The sequence below is a fragment of the Sturnus vulgaris genome, chromosome 14 (genome assembly GCF_052056855.1).
Source record: "Sturnus vulgaris isolate bStuVul1 chromosome 14, bStuVul1.hap1, whole genome shotgun sequence".
In the NCBI taxonomy this organism is placed as follows: domain Eukaryota; kingdom Metazoa; phylum Chordata; class Aves; order Passeriformes; family Sturnidae; genus Sturnus; species Sturnus vulgaris.
The window spans coordinates 664,581-684,769 of NC_142256.1; the positions used below are offsets into that span (position 1 = coordinate 664,581).

Here is a 20,189-nt window from a genome sequence, read left to right on the forward strand (position 1 = left end):
TGACCATTTCTGAGTCACCAGGCAGTGAGTGGTACAAGCTGCTCTCTCTAAGCTTCAGCTGGTGAGGTCTGTCCTCTCTTCTGTATTTCTTAGATTGTTACAAATTGGCGAGAAGATCAGTACCAAGATGACTGCAAAGCCAAGCAGCTGATGCATGAGGCCTTGAAACTGCGTCTGAATTTGGTGAGCAGTTGCAGAAAAAGAGCTTAACCATCTGGGGTGAGGAGTTGTCTGCCTTTTTTTCCTTTGGAACAAGCACACACTGGAGAGTCTATATATGTCCTGAGGCAAAGAAGTAGGAGAGACACTTGTGCTGCTTCTAGGTCTTGAGCCTTGAGTGGGACAGGATGCATGAATAAACTCCCTTGCTCTGTTTCATCAGGATGAAATCCAAAGACTTGATCTCTTTCGTAGATGTGCCTTCCCTTTGAATGCCTTTGCAGCCCACAGCACTACTACTTGCATCTGGGGTTTGACTGCTCTCAGTAGGAGTTAAGCTCCTTTAAGCTCTTGTTTGAGCTCCTTTGTCACTTCAAAATCCCAGTGTTTCTTGGTGTCCTTGTGACTAAACTCCCTTTCTCTGCCAGGTGGGAGGGATGTTCGACACAGTCCAACGCAGCACACAACAGACAACTGAATGGGCCGTGCTTCTCCTGGACATCATCAGCAGTGGCACTGTGGACATGCAGTCAAACAAGTAACTTTCAGTCTGACTTCTGGTCTATATACTTCCCAAGGGAGGCAGTTGTTAGCGTGGCCCTGTTTCTCATGTGAGCTGGCTGTTTCTCTAGATGATCTGTCAGAAGTGACAGCTGAAAGAGACTTCAAGAGAGTAATAGCAGGCTACATCTTAGGTCCTGATAGCCAAGTGTAGTCTGCCATATTCAGAACAAACTTGGCTTTCCAGATGCAGAGAGATATGCGGGGGGAGCTGAGGCTACTTTTTAGAGGTGTTGAATGGATACAGAGGAGTCCAGTTTTAATCTGTGATACTGCACCTAAGTGGAGTACTCAAGTGGGAGTAAACTTCAAGTATGGTGTGTAAGGAAAAGGAGAATTAGTGTGGGAGATTATTCTGAAGACTTACACTTCTAAATGTGGGTGGAAGTCTTGACAATCTAATACTGTTTGGAGTTGCAATGATGGCAGAGTCTTTTTATTAGCTTTTCAGGTGACTGACCTTTCTGCTCTGACCAACAGTGAGCTCTTCACCACCGTGCTGGACATGCTGAGTGTTCTCATCAATGGCACCCTGGCTGCTGATATGTCCAGCATCTCTCAGGGCAGCATGGAGGAGAACAAGCGGGCATACATGAATCTTGTGAAGAAACTCAGGGTGAGGGACACCAGGCCCTGTATGGGGACCAGAGTGTGCTGTCTTGTGGTTGTTCAGCTATGCAGATTTTCAGATTTACCTTTGTCTCATGAAAAGTACCTGTCCTGTTCCTACTGTTTAGATTAAGTAGTAAGGGTGGCCCATATGACTCTGTAGGCCTGAAGGGTGCAAAGGTGAGAGGTAACACAGGGGTGGAGGCCAATACCAGAAGAGATATAGGTGGGCTTTGGATGGTTTTTCCTGGAAAATTCTTCAAGTCCTCTCTGTTCCACTTGTGCAGAAGGAGCTGGGGGACCGTCAGTCTGACAGCCTGGAGAAGGTGCGACAGCTACTACCACTTCCCAAGCAGACCCGAGATGTCATCACCTGTGAACCTCAGGGATCCCTCATTGACACTAAAGGCAATAAAATAGCTGGATTTGATTCCATCTTCAAGAAAGAGGTAAGTGAAGCATTTTTGTCTGTATCACAGTTCCTGACTGCAGGTGTCACCTTGTCCTCTGATGCCTCAAGTCTGCACAGCTTGGGAGGCATCTGTATGCAGTGCCTCATTCCCTGACGAGCTTGAAGTGGCTGGCTGCACGCAGACAAGCTGGCACGTAACCATGTCCAAAAAGGGCAAAGCTGGGAAGTGTTAATGCTTGGTGATAGCATGCTGCTGTGACCTGAAATGTTAACTAAATTTGGGGGTTGTATTTATGGTTATATGAAGTGTAAAGAGAAACGCATAATCCCTTGTCATGTAACTTAATGGGCAGAGCCAGTGTGCAGGAGACTGGCAGAGATGGAATGAAGGAGACTAGACAGTTGTTGATGAAGACCTTTAGAAATGACTGCTTTGCTGCCTGGAGGAGCAATGACCATTAGCAAGGGCTCAGGCTGTTTACTGAGAGATCTGGATTAGAGCCTGAAGAAAGCCAGAGTTACTTGTACCCTCGTAGGAGCAACAACAGGGACTTGAAAGTTCTTCTCTCTTTTGCTTTAAAGGGTTTGCAAGTTTCTACAAAGCAGAAGATTTCTCCTTGGGATCTTTTTGAGGGTTTGAAGCACTCAGCCCCGCTCTCCTGGGGATGGTTTGGGACAGTCCGGGTGGATCGCAAGGTGTCCAGGTTTGAGGAGCAGCAGAGGCTTCTTCTGTATCACACACACCTGAAACCCAAGCCCCGCAGTTATTACCTGGAGCCGTTGCCACTGCCCCCTGAAGAGGAAGAGCCTCCTACACCCGTGGCTTTAGAGCCGGAGAAGAAAACTGCAGAACCAGCCAAGGCTGATAAAACAAGCTCCAATCCTGCTGCTTCCACTGAAGAACGCAAGAAGAAACAGAGCAAAACCAAGAAACGCAACCAATCTGCCAGCAAAACTGAGGTAATGGGGTGTCCAGCAGTTGTGGATGTCCCATGTCCACCACTCCTAGTCACAGAACACTCTGTAGAGTCTTCCTGAGGAGCCCGAGAGTGGTGTTGTGGTGAAGATGTGATGTGTGTTTCCTCTCATCTGGGAGTACTGGAGCTTTATCCTGCTCTCTCTAGCTTGGAGTGAAGCAAACGCTTTCTTAAACTCTGATGGGAGGAAAGGAGTCTGCCCAGCTCAGATAACATCCTTGGCTTCTTCTTGTGGACTTTTCTTCCTCCATTCATGAATTCCCAGTGCACATTTCTTATTGCTTTGTCTTTGCAGGACTTTGTGTTGGGCCCTAGCCGAGGGGTTTCATATGGAGTTGGTATGCCTACAGATCTCTTGCATCACCAGTCAGGAAGCACCATGTCAAGGCTGGCATATGGACAATCACCAGTGGGTCTCTATGCCCAGAATCAGCCTCTTCCAGCAGGTAGGTGCACAGGAGAGACAAAAATATTTCACCTCTTTGGGAACCTTTTCTGTGAGAAGGTCCTATGCAGGTCCCTGCACTTTCTCTTTTTGCCTGTCATGTCCAGGAACAGTGATGAGCAGTCATTCTGGAGCTATGAGGTGTGCAGCAGTAGCTGTGACTGCTCTGCCTGTTTATCTTCCTTTTGCAGGTGGCCCTCGCCTGGATACATCTTACAGACCGGTACGCATGCCACTGGGAAAACTGGTTCAGAGTCGCCCTCCCTACAGTGGTGTGCTGCCTCCAGGGATGGGGAGCATGATGGGCATTGACCCCTCCTACAAGCCAGCAGTGTACAGACAGCAGCCTCCAGTGTCCCAAGGACAGATACTGAGGCAGCAGCTGCAAGCAAAGTTGGTAAGTCAGAGCTGTTGCTGACTCCACACTATAGTATGGCCAGGCTGTTCAGTGCTGCTGTCCCTTTTAGCCAGAACTGCCCAACTCTGTATCTGCTCTGGAAAGATGTTTCTTGTGTCTGTTCCTTTGGTGCTACCTGCTTTGAGGGCCCGTGTCACTAACAGTTGGAGGAGTTGTCATGGGGTGGCTGCTAGGGAATGAGAGGCGCATGTCCTGGCTGGGGGTGGCAGGTTTTTTAGTGGCCTGTTTGTCCCAGGTCAGGGTGAAACAGAAGTCATGAGCATGTGCCTGCTGTGCAGCAATATTGTAGGTTAAGCAGTGAAGTCATTTGTCTGGTTTAGTGGGAACTGCTGAGAAGAGAGCAGCAGTGTTCCTGCCCTTTGGAGATGTTGGAAAAAGTGCTTTTTCTTTTGCCTTCCAGCAGGGCCAGGGCATAATGGGCCAGCAGCCCGTGCGCCAAATGGCTCCAACCCCATCTTATGGAGCACTGCAGCCCTCCCAGGTAAGTGGCAGTGACTGCAGGTAGGACTGGAATCTGATTCCAGCAGCTTTGTTCTTGCTGCTAAGCCCCTAAAGCTCTTGGCTCTTCGTCCTAATGAGCTTCCCTATGGCAGTATTTACAGGAGGCTGATGTCCTATGTTCTGTATTCCTTTTCACCTCGTGCCTAAAAAAGGCCTTTTTGTTTTATTTCAGGGTTACACTCCTTACGTCTCCCACATAGGCCTTCAGCAGCACCCCTCCCAGTCAGGCACAATGGTGCCTCCTACCTATTCTGGTCAGCCCTATCAGAATTCCCACCCCAGCTCTAATCCTGCTCTAGTGGATCCTGTTAGACAGATGCAGCAGAGACCAAGTGGCTATGTGCACCAGCAGGCCCCTGGCTATGGGCACACCTTGGGTAACACACAGAGGTTAGTACCTCCTGTTCTATGGGATGTTTATAGTAAACTCTATTTCATTAAGGATTTCCCTGCTTTGCTCACACAACTCTTAACAGCAAATTGTCAAAACCCTGTTCTCCATGCTGTACTTCGCTTCCTCAGAGAAACATCTTCATCCAGCTTTCTGTCCAGGGGAGAAACAAAGAGATAGGATGAAATTTGGAAATGCTAGTTGTAGGCAGGAAACTGTGTTGTTACTAGCTAGAGAAAGATGGCATAGAAAAGTATAAGGAAAAATTACCTGGGGAAGTCATAATTTTGGTTTTAAATCTAAGCAGCAGATCACCATCAAAGGGCTAAATCTGAGATTTCCATTGTTCCTGAGCGGGCATAAATCCAGCAGGAAGGCCATGCAGAACAGTGGGATGATGACTGTTACTTAGGGCTTCTAGAAAAACAGGTTGTGTTAAACCCTTGAGAGGCCCTTGTGTCCCTCACCTTTCTGCAGAGACAGCATGGATTGCAGGGGGCTCTTTGGGCTATCTCACTGCTGTCAGAAGTTGTGTTTGGATTAAAGAAAGCTGACTGCCTGTGAATCTTTTACTTTGTGAGCTTTTCCTTTTGTCTTGCAGGTTTCCTCATCAGTCAATACAGCAGACCCCCATGATGAGTGGGATGAATCATTTGGGTCCACAGGGAGTCCCCTCAGGAATTCGACCTAGCCAGATCCTTCCTGACCAACAGCAGCAGCAGTACTTGAGGCAGCAGCAGCAACAACAGATGCTGAGGGTGAGTGTTTGCTGACAGGAGGAAGGCTGCTGAAGCTGGAGGAGACTTGGCCAGTGCTGCTTATCTCTGCCCCTCTCTGTTAGGAAGGATGTCACCCTCTTGAGGCCTGTCTGTGGTAATTTACTAGGCAGTTCTCCCTTCCTTAGAGCTGGCCACTCCTGATGGAGATTGCTGCTGCACTGCCTTGTGCCAGTCACCCAGCATGAGCTAAAAGTCTCTTCAGTCCTCTGGCCTGGAGCTCTTCTTGCTCCAGCTGAGCCAGTAGATAGTGCAGAAAGTTAGCTATTGTACAACTGTGGCAGGAGCTAAAAACAAAGTGAAAAGCCACCTGTCCACAAAAGTACAGGGAAGTTGTTGAAGATCATCTTTAGGGGCATATCTGCATTTCTCAAGATCAAAATAAGTATTGGTTAAAGTTTCCATTGGCAAAAAATCTGGCATGAATCAGTCCACATACTTCATTTCTTACAGCAGATGGTGAAAAACTGGTCCAAAGCCAACTGTTAGACCCAGCTCTCTAGGTTCAAAGAAGATCACAAGGCATGAGTCAACAGACATGAGTATTCCATGGATTTGCATTATGATCTTATGAATATTAAATTCTTACATGAAATAAAGATACATTTCTAGGAATTATAGAAATGTATTGAACTGACAGAGAAACACAAATAGTTTAATTGGTGAATCCAATGCCTTACAATAAGGCCTAGCAAACCTGTAGAATATGGGGAGACTTTACATAGCAGAGAGTGCTGAGTCTTCTTGTTCAGAGAGTGGCCTGGGTGAGACAGTGGTTCCTGCAGAGAGCTGCAGTCAGCAGTATCTGAGAATTGCTGCCTTGGACTGGACAAGAGAACTGCTTCTGGCATGGTCAGCAGCTTTTAGTCCTTTTGATAAGTAGCACCCCCTGACTATTCACTCTGAGTTTCTTTTAGCATTCTCCATCACTCATATTTAAAAGAACATGCCTCAGACAAATTGCTAACACTTCTACTAGCACAGTAACTTCGTGTATACCTTCAGATTTTAGCTGACTTTGCTTGGTTGCTTAAAAAGCCCACAAAGGTGGAGTGCCCAAGCTGTGCCATTAGTGTGACTCTTGCTGGGTTACCTGAGGTGTGCCTGGTGCTAGAGCTGACTTTCATGATGCAGTGGCTTGTGGAAAGGATGGATGGCCTTTTGATTTGTCTTGTGTGGGTTGGTAGACAGCTGCTGAAAGTAGGACATGAAATTGGTATCTTGGCTCATTTAGTCAGTCATCTGCTTTCTTGTGTACCCTGGTCGCAGCATCCATGTCAGGAACCTGTGACCAAACTGGTATAAGTTGGAAGGCTGTTCTAGAAACTCATTCTCTTTGGTTTGAATCCTTCTTCCAATGTGTTCATGACTGGTTCTTGTATGAATTTTTGTTGCCCACTGTGTCCTGTTTACTGGCTGTTCTTTCTCCCTGTTATTTTCCCAATGTACATTCCTAGGGAGCACTTGCAGCTTCCAAAGGTCAGGTTTTTCTAACCTTCTTCCATAAGACACTGTTCCTCCTTTTGACTGTATTTTTGTTTGTTTTCTGAGTCTGTTCAAGGTTTGAACCTTATCCTTTTGAGAAAGTGATTGGACTTGTACCTACCATCACCACATTGGATTTGTTATGATAGCATTATAGTATTTTTTTATTTCTGCTAGGAATTTTTTTTATCTGGAGAGTTAGAAACTGCATTGACAGATGGGAGGATTGTCTGAAAATTAGGAGAAATTAAAAACCTTGAGATTTCTGGGTATATTCTGACTCCAACACACTGAATTCTCGGCATAACGAAGTCTGTAAACATTTGGTTTTGAGCACTGAATCCAGTTTTATCCACATCCTTTTATTGAAGTGTAACACCAGCTGTCATGAGTGGCAGGGAAGGACAGCAAGATAGATTGAAGAGTTGGGGGACATAACTGGGGAGGAAAGTCTGAAATAGCTGAATATGTTGCATTAGGGAGACCAAGACAACAGGAGAGATAAGTCTCCAGATTTTTTTACTTTAGAAAGAAAGAAAAGAAACCTTTATCTCTTCTTATCCCTAGGCTATAGGACCAGAAATGGCCTTAATACACAACATTTGAAATTCAGGGTAGAGATTAGGGAAAACTCCAGTAGTAGGAGTAGCTGACCTGGAGTGGATTGTGTAAGGAGTTCTGTTGCTACCTCTGAAAAGAATCTGAGAATGAGTCAGGCAAATACTCATTATTCATTATTGCTGATATTAACCAGAAGGCAAGCAATGAACCAGCCAACCTTTTGAGTTCTTTGCTTTTCATTCTTGCACCTTGTTTGCTCCTAGTAATGACCAGTAGACTCGGAGTTCTCTTCCTGTCATCTCTCAATACCTCATATTGCAGAAAACTTTGTTGCTATCCCTTTATTTCTTGCCATTTCTCAGCCTTGGTGGAATCTGGTATTTGAGTAATTTAGGTACTGTAAAGAAAATGGTGTATGAGGGTGTTCTACTGCATGGAATATCATTCTTCCTTAAGCCCTTGCTGTGTGTGTTGCCCTGACAGTTCTCTGATTGTCCCTTCTCTTTTGTCTTCACAGCAGCAGCAGCAACAGCAGCAGCAGCAACAACAGCAGCAGCAACAGCAGCAGCAGCAGCCCCAGCCACCACAGCCCCAGCCCCAGCAGCAGCCCCAGGTGTCCACAGTGCCTCAGCCACAGGCGCAGGGCCAGCCCCCGGGGCTGGGGATGCAGGCTCTTCCCCCCCAGCAGCCCATTGTGAGTGTTCCTGCAGAGGCACAGGGACGTGACAGTCTGGCACAGATCCAGCAGTGCTCCCCCTGCATCCCCCCTTTCTCCCTCCCTGAGCTTCCCAGGGCCTGTGTGAAGGCTGAGGCTGCCAGCCAGGTGGTGTGGCTATAACTGTGTTTCTCTCTTCACAGTTCCAGCGCCAGGGCCTTCAACAGACACAGCAGCAGCAGCAAACAGCTGCTCTGGTTCGACAGCTTCAGCAGCAGCTTTCCAGTAAGCCTGAGTGTTCTTGATCTTGTTGCTAGTCTCCTCTCTGCTGTTTTCTATTGCAGGTACTCTGGTGTAGAGACACAAGGCCGAGCCAGACTGTCTGTCTGAGGACATAAATTATGCTGGCAGGGAGGTGCCATCAGGACTTAGAGCTATCAGCCCAAGGGGGCACCATCAGCAGGGAGGGCAGTGCTTGCCAGCTTGTGAGCAACCTTTCAGACCTTCCTCCTGCTGCCTGCAGAGGGACGAGGGAGCTGAACCTTTGTAGGGACTACCACACAGCTTTCCTGAAAGGATCCAGTGTGCAGCTTTAAAATCATCTGGGGGTATTTTCTCTGCTGTAGGTAACCTCTGAGGGGCACAGGGAGGCTGTAATCCTGGAGCAATCACTTGGTAGATGACCTAGAGACACTGGTTGTGTCAGCCAGACAAGAGTTCTTGGAGACAGGAGGGGTATTCTGGGAAGTGTAGCTGCACACTTGCTGTGTTTGTGGTGGTCACAACAGGATAATAGTATAGATGTTGTTCAGCCTGGCACTGTATTCCTATAATCTGTACTGAATTACTGGCTGGAGGATCACAATACAGAATTCAGGGTCTATGCTGTTCCCTTCTGAATTGCCTGCTGTCATTGTCTTCTGACACCTTACCGGCTTTTCTGCTGTAAAACTGGCAGAAATGCCGTGAAAATGCTCAGAAATGGACAGTACAGTTGGTGGTTTTTTGTTTTGTTTAGAACTGAGAGTGAGACTGTGCCAGACCTGGTAATGTGTGGAGTGAGGGACTTGGAAACTGCTTATACTTGTTCGCTGATGAAAAATTCTTAATCCGTGTGGCCAAAAACCTCCCCAAACCAGGTTTTAATGTGCTAAGCTTCCCACTAGCCTGATTCACAAAAGATAAGTCTGTGCCAAAGGATCTCAGCCAGGACATTCAAGTATAGGAAGACCTTGTATAAGAATCTGAATATAGCAAAACAGCAGTGTTTTTGTAGCCTTTCTGTACAGCAAATGGAACTGTTGTATCTGGAATAGATGTATGGGTCCCATGCAGCCTTGTGTCAGCATTCAGCTTCCACGCTTCTCTCCATGCATCACCTCCCCCTGGAAGCATCTGAAGTTCTTATTTGTAGTGTCAGGGATGGAGTGGAAAGCAGGAAGTAAACCAAGACCAGCCTGCAGGAGGGGGACAAGGGTATTTTGGACCCAGGATAGGTTGCCTTAGGAAGCTCCAGGGTTTACCTGAATGTCCAGAAGAGTTGAGAAGGCAGTAGGCCAGCCAGGTTACACTTATCTCTTTTTACTTACTGGCCTAGGGTCACACATGCTGATGTTGTTTCAGGAATAAGAACTACAGAATTTTATGTATTGGGCAGTATTCATATATACTGTGAGCACTGTAAATCATAAAACAGCAGTCCCAGCAGTTTGGAGTTTCATGAGATTCTTGAATGTAACTTTACCATGTTTCCTGCCTTTGTGACATCTGGAAGACCTTTAGGCCTGTACAGAGATACTGACAGGAAACCAGGGAAATTTTCTCTGAAACCTTTATTTTCTGGGAGTGTTTTAGGATCAGTGACACTACCTAGCTCAGCAGCTTGTATGGCTGCAGAAGTGGTGTAATTTTATAGAGCTGACTTTCTTTCAAAATCAGAAATAACTAATCCATAAACTCATCCTCCCAGCTACTTGCCACCTTTCAAGGCTTTGTTATGGTCCTCCAATTCCACCATGAGGGATGGAGAGATTTTCCCTAGAAACTTTAGGATCAGGACAAGAACATACCTCTTCCTGAAAAAATGTGGGATCCTGTCTGTGCTGCTGCCCAAAGGCTCAGGAAAATCTGTAGCACAGGGAATGCATAACCATAGTGGTTATGTTTTCCTTCTCATGGCCTGTGACACTCCACATACTGCAGTGGTGATGTGGGGAGGGGAATCTCTTTTCTGAACTAGACCTTGTGACTGTTTAACTCTGTCTTGGTCTCAACAGATACACAGACACAGCAGAACAACAACCCATTTGGACGCTACTGACCTCTGGCACTTCAGCCTGATTCAGGAGGGAAACTTCACTGTGGATGGATTCAGCCTCTTCAGCCTGACCCACACTCTGGGGCAGCCCCCAGCCTCTGTCTTTGTATCCCCAGTGCTGCTGCTGTCTCAAAGGGAGATGCCAGGAGGAGCATTTTATTGTACAGAGAAAGTGTTTTTACTATCCAATTTATACAAATGTTTATGGAGATCCCTTGTGGCTGATAGTCTCCCTTCCCACTTTGGTTTCAGTTTTTACTCAGTTTTTAGTATTTTTGTTAAAATAATGATTAAGACATTGTAAAATTTTGTACTTTATTTATACCAGATGAACTCCATACTGCAGACATTCTCAGATGAATACAGAGAGCTTACTTTGCAAACTGAGTGTGTATTCAGAGCCTGCCTTTCCTCCTCAGCACTCCTCTCAGTACAGCCCAGCAGCACCGTCCACACATGGTCTTCACTTCTTCCTCAATAGAACTAATGTCTGCATTTTTAGCCTTTGTGAAGACTAAACTAGTTTGTTTGGGAAGGAAAGCTCTTCCCTGTTTATTTCATAACCTGGTGTTCACATACTTGCAAAGGTTTGTGCAAGCTTTGTAGGATTTATATGTTGATTAAGGGCTTTACTGGTAGTCCTCTTGCATATTCCGCCAGGACATTGGTATAAAGCAAAGAGGGACTTCCATTGCAGGGTAATTCTGAGCTCTAACAAGCCCAGCTTCCCCCACCACAGCAGTTACACAGATGCTCAAGCTGCTTACCTCTGCAGTCTAGGAGGAGCTGCAAATTGAGTGCTCACAGTGCTGCTTCTTGCTTCTCATCACAGCCAGGTTTGGCTGATAAGCACCAAGGCTCCTCTGTTAGCTCCTTCCTGACAGCCAGGGTGCTTTCTCTGCATGGGAAATGTGCAGCCTGCTGGCATGAGGTCTGTTCTTGGTGTTTGCTTTTCCTGCTCTCTGTTGAACCTGGATGCCACCAGCACCTTTCTTCTCTCTTGGGTTCTTCCCGAGGAGTTGGACCTGTGGTCACTGTGGTAGCATTTCTTGATGAGCATCTTCCTTCTGTCCCATCTGTGTGGGATAGGGTGAGGCCACAAGGACTCAGCAAGGAGGTGCACCTCATCATTATCTGAGGGCAAGTAGTTCTGGGGCATGGGCCACTGCATGAAGGCAAGCTAAGGGAACTGTGAAGAATGGCAGTGCCCCAGGACAGTGCCTCTTGTCCTCATTGATGGGCCTGTGTCTGCCGTTCCAAGAACTGGAGCTTGAGCCTGTTCCTCGGTGGGAGCATATGTGAAGCTGCTCTCTACTCTCTGGGGCTTGCTTGGCACTACACCCTCTCTGCCCTGCTTGTCCCCAAATACCTGCACCTATGTCAGGCTCCTGCCATGTGGCTGCAGGACTGTTGGAAGGTGTTGCTGGCCAGACCTGATGGAGGGGCCTCAGCTGTTCATGAGGACATGAACAGCTTTGTGCATCCCTGCTTGTCCCCTTCCATGTGGATCAGCCTGGGGCACAGCTCTGAGCTGGCTGTTGCATTCCCTGTCTTCCCCCTGCCCCCAGGGTGCTCTTGCCAGGAAAGCTGCTTGCTAGCAGCCCGTACTCAGTGATTCAGAGATGGAAGCTCTGCTCCCAGCCATGGCTGGTGTCCTCCCTGCTCGGAGGGACCCGTGGCTGTGGCAGGCGGACTCACCCTGACGGGGGGGCAGACACAGAGGGGCCACTGCCTGGGGCCACAGGGCACTTTCTGCCCATAACCTGCTCCTCTTCCTGCTGTATACGGTCATGGCCGACAGCCCCCTCCTCTGCCGGCCCTGGGCGGTAGCTGAGCCTGCGCCAAGCGGCATCTTGGATGCTCCTTCTGCATCGCTGCCGCGCCGGAGGTGGGAGGGGGTGGCTCTGCAGCAGCTGGAGCGGGCTGGCAGGCAGCACAGCCGTGGTGGCTGGACAGGGGTGCGCTGGGGTGGCCCTCGCACGGCAGCTGGGACGAGACGGGAGTGCTGCAGTGCGAGAACGCCGAGTCGGGTGCTGACCTTCTGCTGGGGGAATCCTGGGGGGATCTGGTGAAAGCACTCCAGGAGCCGCCCTGCCTTCCTGGGCCAAGTGCCTGCTGCCACGGGACCCTTTATTGCATGGCCCAGCTCCTTGCTGCTCTTCCTCTGGCAAAAGGCTTCCCCCAGCTGTGTCAGCTGCTTGGCAGACTAGGTCTGTGCGGGATGAGCAGCACTCCAGAGCTCTGTTGTGGTGACAGGCGCTGGGCTCCCATAGTGTCCAAGATCCCACACAACCCTTGGTGGCTGCCCAGAGATTTCCAGTGGGTGAAGGAGGTTGCAGGGGGACGTGGGGAGCAGTGCAAGGGCTGTCTGGGGAGCTGTGCTCTGCCTGGCCTGGCTGCTTGCCTTGCAGCTGCTGTGCTGCACATTAGCACTGAGCCGCGGCCGTTTTAAGCAGGTCTGACAGCTTCCAGCCCTTCTGCTCCTTCTCCGAGTCGTGGCTAAACGCTGCTTGTGACAGAGCCAGAGGCAACTGGGGGCATTTTAATACACGCTGCCCATTGAGTAATGCACACAGCTGCCCTGCTGCGGCCAGCAGTCCAGGGAGGGGGTGGTGCAGGCGTGTGTTTGATGCTGGGCTCCCTGAAGGCGATGCCACACGGACTGTGCCCAACATCTGAGGAGAAGCCCGAGATTGCAACAAATCTTGATGCATTGGGGCGGATGGATGGGCTGAAGCAGGCTCTGCCCTACACACCCACCCCATCCAGCAGCCTGGCATCGAGGGTCCCCATGGACCATACCCCGGGCAAAGGTGGCTTGAACTGGTGTTGTGCAAGACAATCGATCACTGCTCAGTCAAGCAACTGAAGCTGGGTGTGGAGCAGCTGTGTGAGTAGTGCTCATGGTGGGGAGTGGGCCACAAGGCACCACTGCAGCCATGCTTCACGACCCCATGGCCCCCATCCTGGACTGGTTTTGTTGGGCAGTGAGACCCAGGGAGCTATGCCTGATGCCCTGCCTGCTGCAGGGCAGCTCAGCATCGATCCAGGGCCCCCTTTGAGATGTTTCTCAGAGCCAGTGAATCCTGGTAAGCACAGGGCAGGGTTGTGCGTGCATCCCAGGCAGTGCTGGACCATGTTGCCTGCTCAACAGCATAGTGGGTGGCAACTTTATATATGTATGCATATATATATGTCTCTATTGATATATGTATATAATACGAACTGTATTGGTATACCCTATATACATCCTGTGTTTAACAGGCTAGTAACAAAACCAGTCAAGGTGCTGACCACCCATAAGCAGTCTCTGGGAGAGGTAGCAGGGCAGGAGAAGCAGGAAAGCTCTGCCCTGCTCTTCAGCAGCAGCTGGAAGGCACTGGGGAAGGTGAAGCCCAGCCTGCACTGGAGTACAGGGATCTCCCTGCCACTGCACATTCACAGATTCTGTGCCGGTACCAGGGGTGTGTGGGAAACTCGAAATTAATTGCTGCCCTTCAGATGCTGCCAGGCAAACATCTTAAACAGGAAAGGGTGCCTGCTCTGTGGAGGCATCGCAGCTGATGCTACCTTGGCAATGGCAGAGGGAGGCAGCAATCAGATAACATCCATCAAGACCCAAATCCATGCCCTGTTTCAAATGATTTCTGTAATCCCATCAGGCAAGACTGAAACATGCTTTGGGCAGCGGCAGGCTGTAGGAGAGGCGGCTCCTGCCAGGAGGCCATGAGTGGGAGGGGAAAATACCCCCGCGCAGGGAAGGGGAATGACAGAGGTGTTGGCTCTTGATGCGCGGTGCTGCTGGGAGCCTGTGGGGCTGTAGCTGCTGAGACTGAAGCCCGGTGCTTGTCAGGGCTGGGTCGGGCCCCAAGGCTGAGGCTGAGATGGGGCGCCCCATACTGAGTACCTGCTGAATCTCCCCTAGACCCGCTGGGCACCGCGGAGAAGTACGAGAGGCGGGGACCGCTTCCCTGGCTGTAGGGAAATATGCCGGGGCCGAAGGGTGTTCCAGCTGCTGTGGGGTGTGCCGGGGCAGTACAGCCCAGGCTGGAAAGGGACTCCTGCAGAGTGACTGGGGCAGGCACAGGCTGCAGTGAGGCAGGATCCTGTGTGTACAGGACAGCGCAGGATGCCCGGGGCCGTGCCGGGATGCCCCCACAGATGGGGTCATTTACTGGGGTGGTGCGGGGTACCCCAGGCTGTGCAGGTGTCCCGGTCGGGAAGGTGGGGGTGACCCTCTCCGCCCAGGGCCGTGAGCAGGGCAGGTTTGGGACGCCTGCGGGATTCCGGGGTGCAGGTGCAGCTGGTGCCGGTACCCGGGGGGAGCGGTACCGGACTGCGCGGCACTCGCCGGGTGCGGCATCCCCTCAGCGCAGCGACCAGGGCGGTGCAGGTGCCGGGGCGTGCGGTATCGGGCCCGGCTGGCGCGGCGGCGGGGCCGTGGGATGTCCGATCAGGGCGGTACCGGTGCTGGTGCCGGTGCGGGGCGGCGGGGCCGGGCAGCGCGGCGGCAGCGAAGGGGTGCTCCGGAACGGCCCCTCCCCAGCCCGCCTCCGCCGTGCACGCGCCGCGCGCTCCCGGTGCGGGGTCGGGCCGGACTGAGCGGAGCGCGGGGCAGCCGCCGCCGCCACCGGCATGGCCCAGCCGCGCCGCCGCCCCCGACGGTGAGTGCGCCCGCCCCGCCCCGCCCCGCCCCGCCCGGACCGGCACGGCCCGGCCCGCGGCAGCTCGCGATGGGGAGGACGGCCGGACGGGACCGGACCGGCCCCACGGCACGGGGCTGGGGGTGGCCGCCGCTCCGGCCGTGGGGCTCTCGGGGCAGGGGGTGGTCCCGGTTCGGGTCGCGGTCCCGGAGTCGGGCGTCGGAGCGGGGCGCGGCGGGGCGGGGGTTAACGGGTGGGGCCGAGCGCGGCGGCGGCGGGTAACGGCGAGGGTTAACGGGGCCGGATGAGCGGCCGCGGCGAGCCGGCGGGTTGCCATGGCGACGTGCTGAAAGGGGGATTGTGCGCCCGCCTCAGCTGCGCGGCCCGCATCCCGGCCCCCGCCCCGCATCCGCCGGGCCGCCCGGTCCCGCTCGGCCCGGTCCGTCAGACCCAGCACAGAGCGGGGAGCAGGGCTCTCCGGGCTGGAGCGCTCTCACTCCAGGGATTGGGATCCTCCCCGGGGCTGTGGGGTGTCTGTGGTGTGGTGTAGGTAGTGGGGCTACTGCTATAGGTCCTGGGAAGTGGGTTATTTGGGGTGCAAGGATGTTCCTGATGCTGACAGGCATGAGGCTGCTGGTGTGAGCATCCCTGGGTCAAGGGCAGGCAGGAGATCCCCTTGGCTCAGTTTATTTGGCATAGCATTAGGAATGACATTAGCTGTTGGGCTCCTGGAGTGAAAGGACATTCCCTGTTTCTCTCTGGGGCCAGGGGCTGAATCGGAGGCAGGCTTGCTGTCAAACAGCTGGCCATACTCATCCTTGAATGGGGGAGTAGGCCAGATACCCATTCATCCATCTACCCATCCGTCCCTGAGTGGGGTGGTGGGTGCGAGGGTGGCTGGTGGCCCCAGCGATGTGACTGTGGCTGGAGTTGGCACCGTCCACCTGAGCTTGATTCCGTGGTGCTCGAAGCCATGGAGCACGACAGGCGTGGTGGGTGATGGTCAGTGCTGGGGTCTGTCTGCATCTGATGCTCTCAACAGCAAGGGAGAGAAATGATAAGGGACCTGAGGCCTTTGTCCAGCCAGTCAGTTTCTGGATCACACTCTCCCAAATGGTGACACCTGCTTATGCCTCTTCTGCCAGCCTTTCCCAGGCCACAGACCACCCTTAGGGAGATGGCTCTGACATGACATCCCTGAAAGGCTGGGATTTTCTTTCCATCCTTTGAGAGTGCTTCATCTGATGCTGCTGCTGGCTCGGCCCAGGTGATGGCAGAGCCAGCTCCCCACGAGCCCCTGTGCTGGCCATGCTTTGTGTCAGCCTGGTGGGACCTTCCTTCCTCTGCAAACCAGGGTCCTCTGTGGAGATGGGAGCATCTGCTGGCTGGGTAAAGAGTGGATGTGTCCTTAGAGAAGGAGTTGCTGGTTGCCAAAGCAGGAGTCACTCTTAGCTCTGGGAAATGCCTGTGCCAGGCATGCACCCAAGCACCTATACCAACACCTGGTGCAGGGCTGGGCACCCAGAGGTCCCCACTGGAACCAGACTTCTTCCTGCTCTGCAGGCTGCAGGTGGCCACCACCAGAGCTGGTGTCTGCAAAATGGTTAAAGGCTGACATTTAGAGGTCACACTTTTAGCACTGTGCATGTGTTTGCTTCATTTGCATTTGCAGTTAGCCGGGCTTGAGGCTTTGCCACTCGCATGTGCAGTTGCCATGGTTACATGTGCAGTCGGGATGTGGAGTTCGGTTGGACACCTGCAAACACGCAGCTCTCAACCTCCAGAGCACAAGCAGAAGCTTGTGCAGGGCAGCCTTCGGACATAGGTGTGAGGGCCCTGCACAGCACAGTGCTAAGGAAATGGGAGCTGCAGTGCCCGTCTTGGCAGGGTCTGCATGGTGCTGCCTTGCACGGCCTCCAATTGCCCACACTCAACAGCAGTGAGCATCTAGGGCAGCCTTGTTCAAGAGGAAAATTGAGCCCATGCCAAAGGGGTTGCCCTGCACTTTTCATCTGGGGCTGTCTCTTTTCCAGACCTTGTGTAGAGGCTTTTATCCCAGAGAGCTGGAGGGAAGGTACTCAAGAGCAGAGTGGTGAGGGCAGCCAGCACCTAAGAGTCATGAGTGGAGCTTCTGAGCAGGCTGCCCAGGGACAGGGGCCTGCCAAAGCTTCAGAAGGCAGCGTGAGAATTGGCAGAGCACTGTGCTGAGGCTACAGCTGTGGTGGCTGTGTCCCTCCTGGCTCTCTGTGGGGGCTGCTCTGGGTGCTCACATCCAACACAGACAGGGATTTGTTCCAGGTGTCTTTTGATCAGAATCGTGTCCGCCAGCAAGAGCAAGGAGATAGTGACTGCCAAAATCCTCTGGCAGGTCCATGTTGGCCTTTGTGTCAAGGGAAGAGGTGTTTTAGGATCTCCTAATAAGCTGATAAGAAAGGGACCTTGAGGTCATCAAGTCTCTAAGCTCCATCTAAACAATTCCCAAACAGTATCAGCTCAGCCAGCTCCTAAACCTTCCCAGCCACAGCAAGTCTGCTGCCTCCCAAAGCAATTTGCTGCCATCTTCCTGTATCCTTCCTTCTAGAAGCTATTTCTTTGCAGCAGGTGAGGGAGAAAGGAAGCTCTCTTGGCCAGGAGCTACTGTGGCCTCAGACAGAGCAGTGTGGAAGTGTCCATACTGCACTGGTGGCAGCTGGAGGGATCCAGCTGTAGAGGGGTGGAAGGATGGTGGGAAATGGTGAGCATGGGGACGTAGAGCCTGTGTCTGTGCAACAAGTTGTGGAGCTGCAGAGGAGCCTGTGGAATCTCAGAGCAGAGCACAGAGGGGCTGTGTATGCCATCCTGGGGCTGTGCACCAAGTGCAGAGGGATGGGGCAGGGATAGCTTGGCTATGTCCTTGGAACTCCCAGTGCCACTGGGAGGGGAAGTTACCAGCTCCCTGTGGGATCCCAGACAGAGATTCCTCTGCTGGTGGTCTGTGGCTATTGGCTGCCATTGGCAGTGCTTTGAAAGGCAGCCAAGGCCGTTGTGGCACACAGGGGAGGTGGTCGCAGGCAGCACAGGGCACGTCAGCAGGAGGAGGCAGGTTGGATCCTGGTACCAGGGCACTTGAGGAGAGCTGGGTCTAAGGACTGAGCTGAGCTGAGCTGAGTGGTGCTGGATGGGGACTGAATGCTCTGGTGGTCTCCTACTGTGATACTCCCCAGAGCTGGGGGCAGGGAGCAGACTGTGACCAGCACTGTGTGCTGCTGGCCTCAGCAGGATTCTGCTGTGGGTGTGAGGGGAATGAATAAATGGTCCTGCAATTGCCAGAGCTGCCAGTTTGAACCCACATCATTCAGACCCTGCAGCGAGTCTGACTGAGAGGAAATGGGAATGAAGAGGGAGCAGTGGAAAGACATGGGCGCTTCTGGCTGCAGCTGCCGGGTCCTGTCTGGTTTGTGTAGCTCCTGGAGGTTTTTCTTGATGGGAGGTTATGTGCAGTTTGGAGCCTTGTCTGGGCTCAGTAGTCATCTGGTATTGCAGTCCATGATGAAACCTGTGTTCCTGCTAAGTCTTGAAGTTGTGTGTGGAAGCTCTGCTCTTGCAATATATTCCTTTTGCCATGTTGTCTGTCTGGCTGCAGGGCCAGCACGTGGCAAGGGCTGTCTGTGAGCAAGATTTTGTGCTCGGGAGCACTGTTTCGGATGAGACCGCCTTGGCAAGGAGCTCAGAGGATTGTTGGTAAAGAAGCCTTGTTGCTGACACTGAAAAATGCAGAACAGTGGAGTAACATCTGTTATTTTCAAACTGTATCTCAGTGCGAGCATATCCTGTAAGGTACCTGGCAAGCAGAGCTGAAACTTTGCCTGGTGGCCAGATGCTCTGGCCGTGCCAGCAGAGCAGGTGGTAAAGTTTGGGAAAGGTTGCAGAGAGAGTGTGTTACAGGACATGTATGGTGCACGAGCCTTTTTTGGGTCTGGGCCTGGGCTACTGAGGGCAAGGATGGCTGGGGAGAGTTTGGTCAGGAGGCTTCTGAGATGGGCTTGGGGAGGGGACTGCAGAGAATGCCCTTTTGTGATGATCAGGGGCTGCAGGGACTTGGTTGCAGGGACATCAAGCAGTTGGTGCTGCTCTAAAGGAGTGGAGAGGATGCCAAAGTCTGTAACATGGCCAAAAATGTCTTGTGGCACTCCCCATGGAAGTACTCCTGTCCATGTCCTGGTGCTGGCATCCAGTGCTAAAGGAGTTGCGAAGGTGAATGTGTGAGTCCAGCTGTCTTTGTGTCTTCCTTCTGCCCTCACGTAACTCCAGGCACCGCTGAGCAACTTGAGGGCTCATGGGACAGTGATGGAGGAGAAGGGGACGGGTTGCTCTGTGTCTCTGTCTCCAGAGCTGCCCACAGGGAGCTCAGGAGAGATGTGTGAGTCTTGACATCATTGTAGAGTCAAATGCCTGGAAGTTGCAGCAGAGTTGGTCAGAGGTCTGGTGGCCTCTCTGCAAAAAAAATGGCTAAATAAGGCAGGATTCTTGAGACTGGAAAAGAAACAACGGAAGATGGATGTGTCTACAGGAGGCCACGAGAGAAGCGATAGAGTCTAACTGTTCATTGTTTATTTTCATACAAGTACAAGGTCGCATCAAATTAAGCTCTCAGGAGGTGCCAAACAGGAGGAAGGGCATTGCTTCTTGCAGATGTGCTATCAAATCACAGAAGTCCTCAGGACAAGGTGTCATGAACAGTAAAACCTTGCATTCGTTTCAGGAGAAATGGGATAATTTCAAGAAGGACAAGAGGTTCCCCCAGAACCAATAAATACACTGAGATCCACCTCTGGCTTGGGCAGCTGCTGAGCTGTGAATTACCTGTGCTTCTGACTGCTTGCAAGTACACAGAGCAAGGTGGACTTTGGTCTGCTCTGTTCTTTTCATAACATTCTGCCCACCAGAGAGTGTGGAGCCAGGAGGGAGCACTGGGCTTTGGTAAAGAAGGATGGGTTTATCCCCATCCAGTTCTGTTACTTAGCTTGGCACAGTGTGACAGATGCGTGCTCAGTCCTGCTTCCTCGCTGAGAGCCTGGGATGCTTTCCCCACATGATGGAAGTGCACCTGCTGGGAGATGCAGGACCTGTGCTAAACACCAAGCCTTGGCTTCACAGGACCCTTTGCTGGAGACCCCTGACAGGCTTTTGTCTCCTGATCAGGTACTAAATCAGTTGGTTTGAAAATGAATGGCAATACCCCTTCTTGCTGTGTTCCCTGACAGCTCTGCTTCCTCTAGTTCCCTGGGCACAGGGACACG

The 20,189-nt window shown here is 51.9% G+C and overlaps 2 protein-coding genes across 4 annotated transcripts in view; both read left to right on the top strand.

Moving 5' to 3' along the window:
• Positions 1 to 10,650, top strand: part of MED12 (mediator complex subunit 12) — a 35,790-nt gene extending 25,140 nt beyond the window's left edge. The window contains exons 32-44 of one of the 3 annotated variants that reach the window (XM_088172924.1): positions 94 to 183; positions 588 to 697; positions 1,201 to 1,336; positions 1,617 to 1,778; positions 2,324 to 2,701; positions 3,014 to 3,164; positions 3,355 to 3,560; positions 3,982 to 4,062; positions 4,255 to 4,472; positions 5,075 to 5,231; positions 7,813 to 7,989; positions 8,154 to 8,235; positions 10,227 to 10,650. In XM_088172924.1, coding sequence (XP_088029050.1) covers positions 94 to 183; positions 588 to 697; positions 1,201 to 1,336; positions 1,617 to 1,778; positions 2,324 to 2,701; positions 3,014 to 3,164; positions 3,355 to 3,560; positions 3,982 to 4,062; positions 4,255 to 4,472; positions 5,075 to 5,231; positions 7,813 to 7,989; positions 8,154 to 8,235; positions 10,227 to 10,270 — 1,992 coding nt within the window. In that variant the 3' untranslated portion in view covers positions 10,271 to 10,650. The remainder of the gene's footprint in view (positions 1 to 93; positions 184 to 587; positions 698 to 1,200; positions 1,337 to 1,616; positions 1,779 to 2,323; positions 2,702 to 3,013; positions 3,165 to 3,354; positions 3,561 to 3,981; positions 4,063 to 4,254; positions 4,473 to 5,074; positions 5,232 to 7,812; positions 7,990 to 8,153; positions 8,236 to 10,226) is intronic. The other 2 variants (XM_088172925.1, XM_088172926.1) reach the window with 2 other exon arrangements.
• Positions 10,651 to 14,876: 4,226 nt separating this feature from the next.
• NLGN3 (neuroligin 3) overlaps positions 14,877 to 20,189 on the top strand; it is a 39,158-nt gene continuing 33,845 nt past the window's right edge. Inside the window, exon 1 of the mRNA XM_014877202.2 lies at positions 14,877 to 14,931. The gene's annotated coding sequence lies outside the window, so the exon portion shown is untranslated. The remainder of the gene's footprint in view (positions 14,932 to 20,189) is intronic.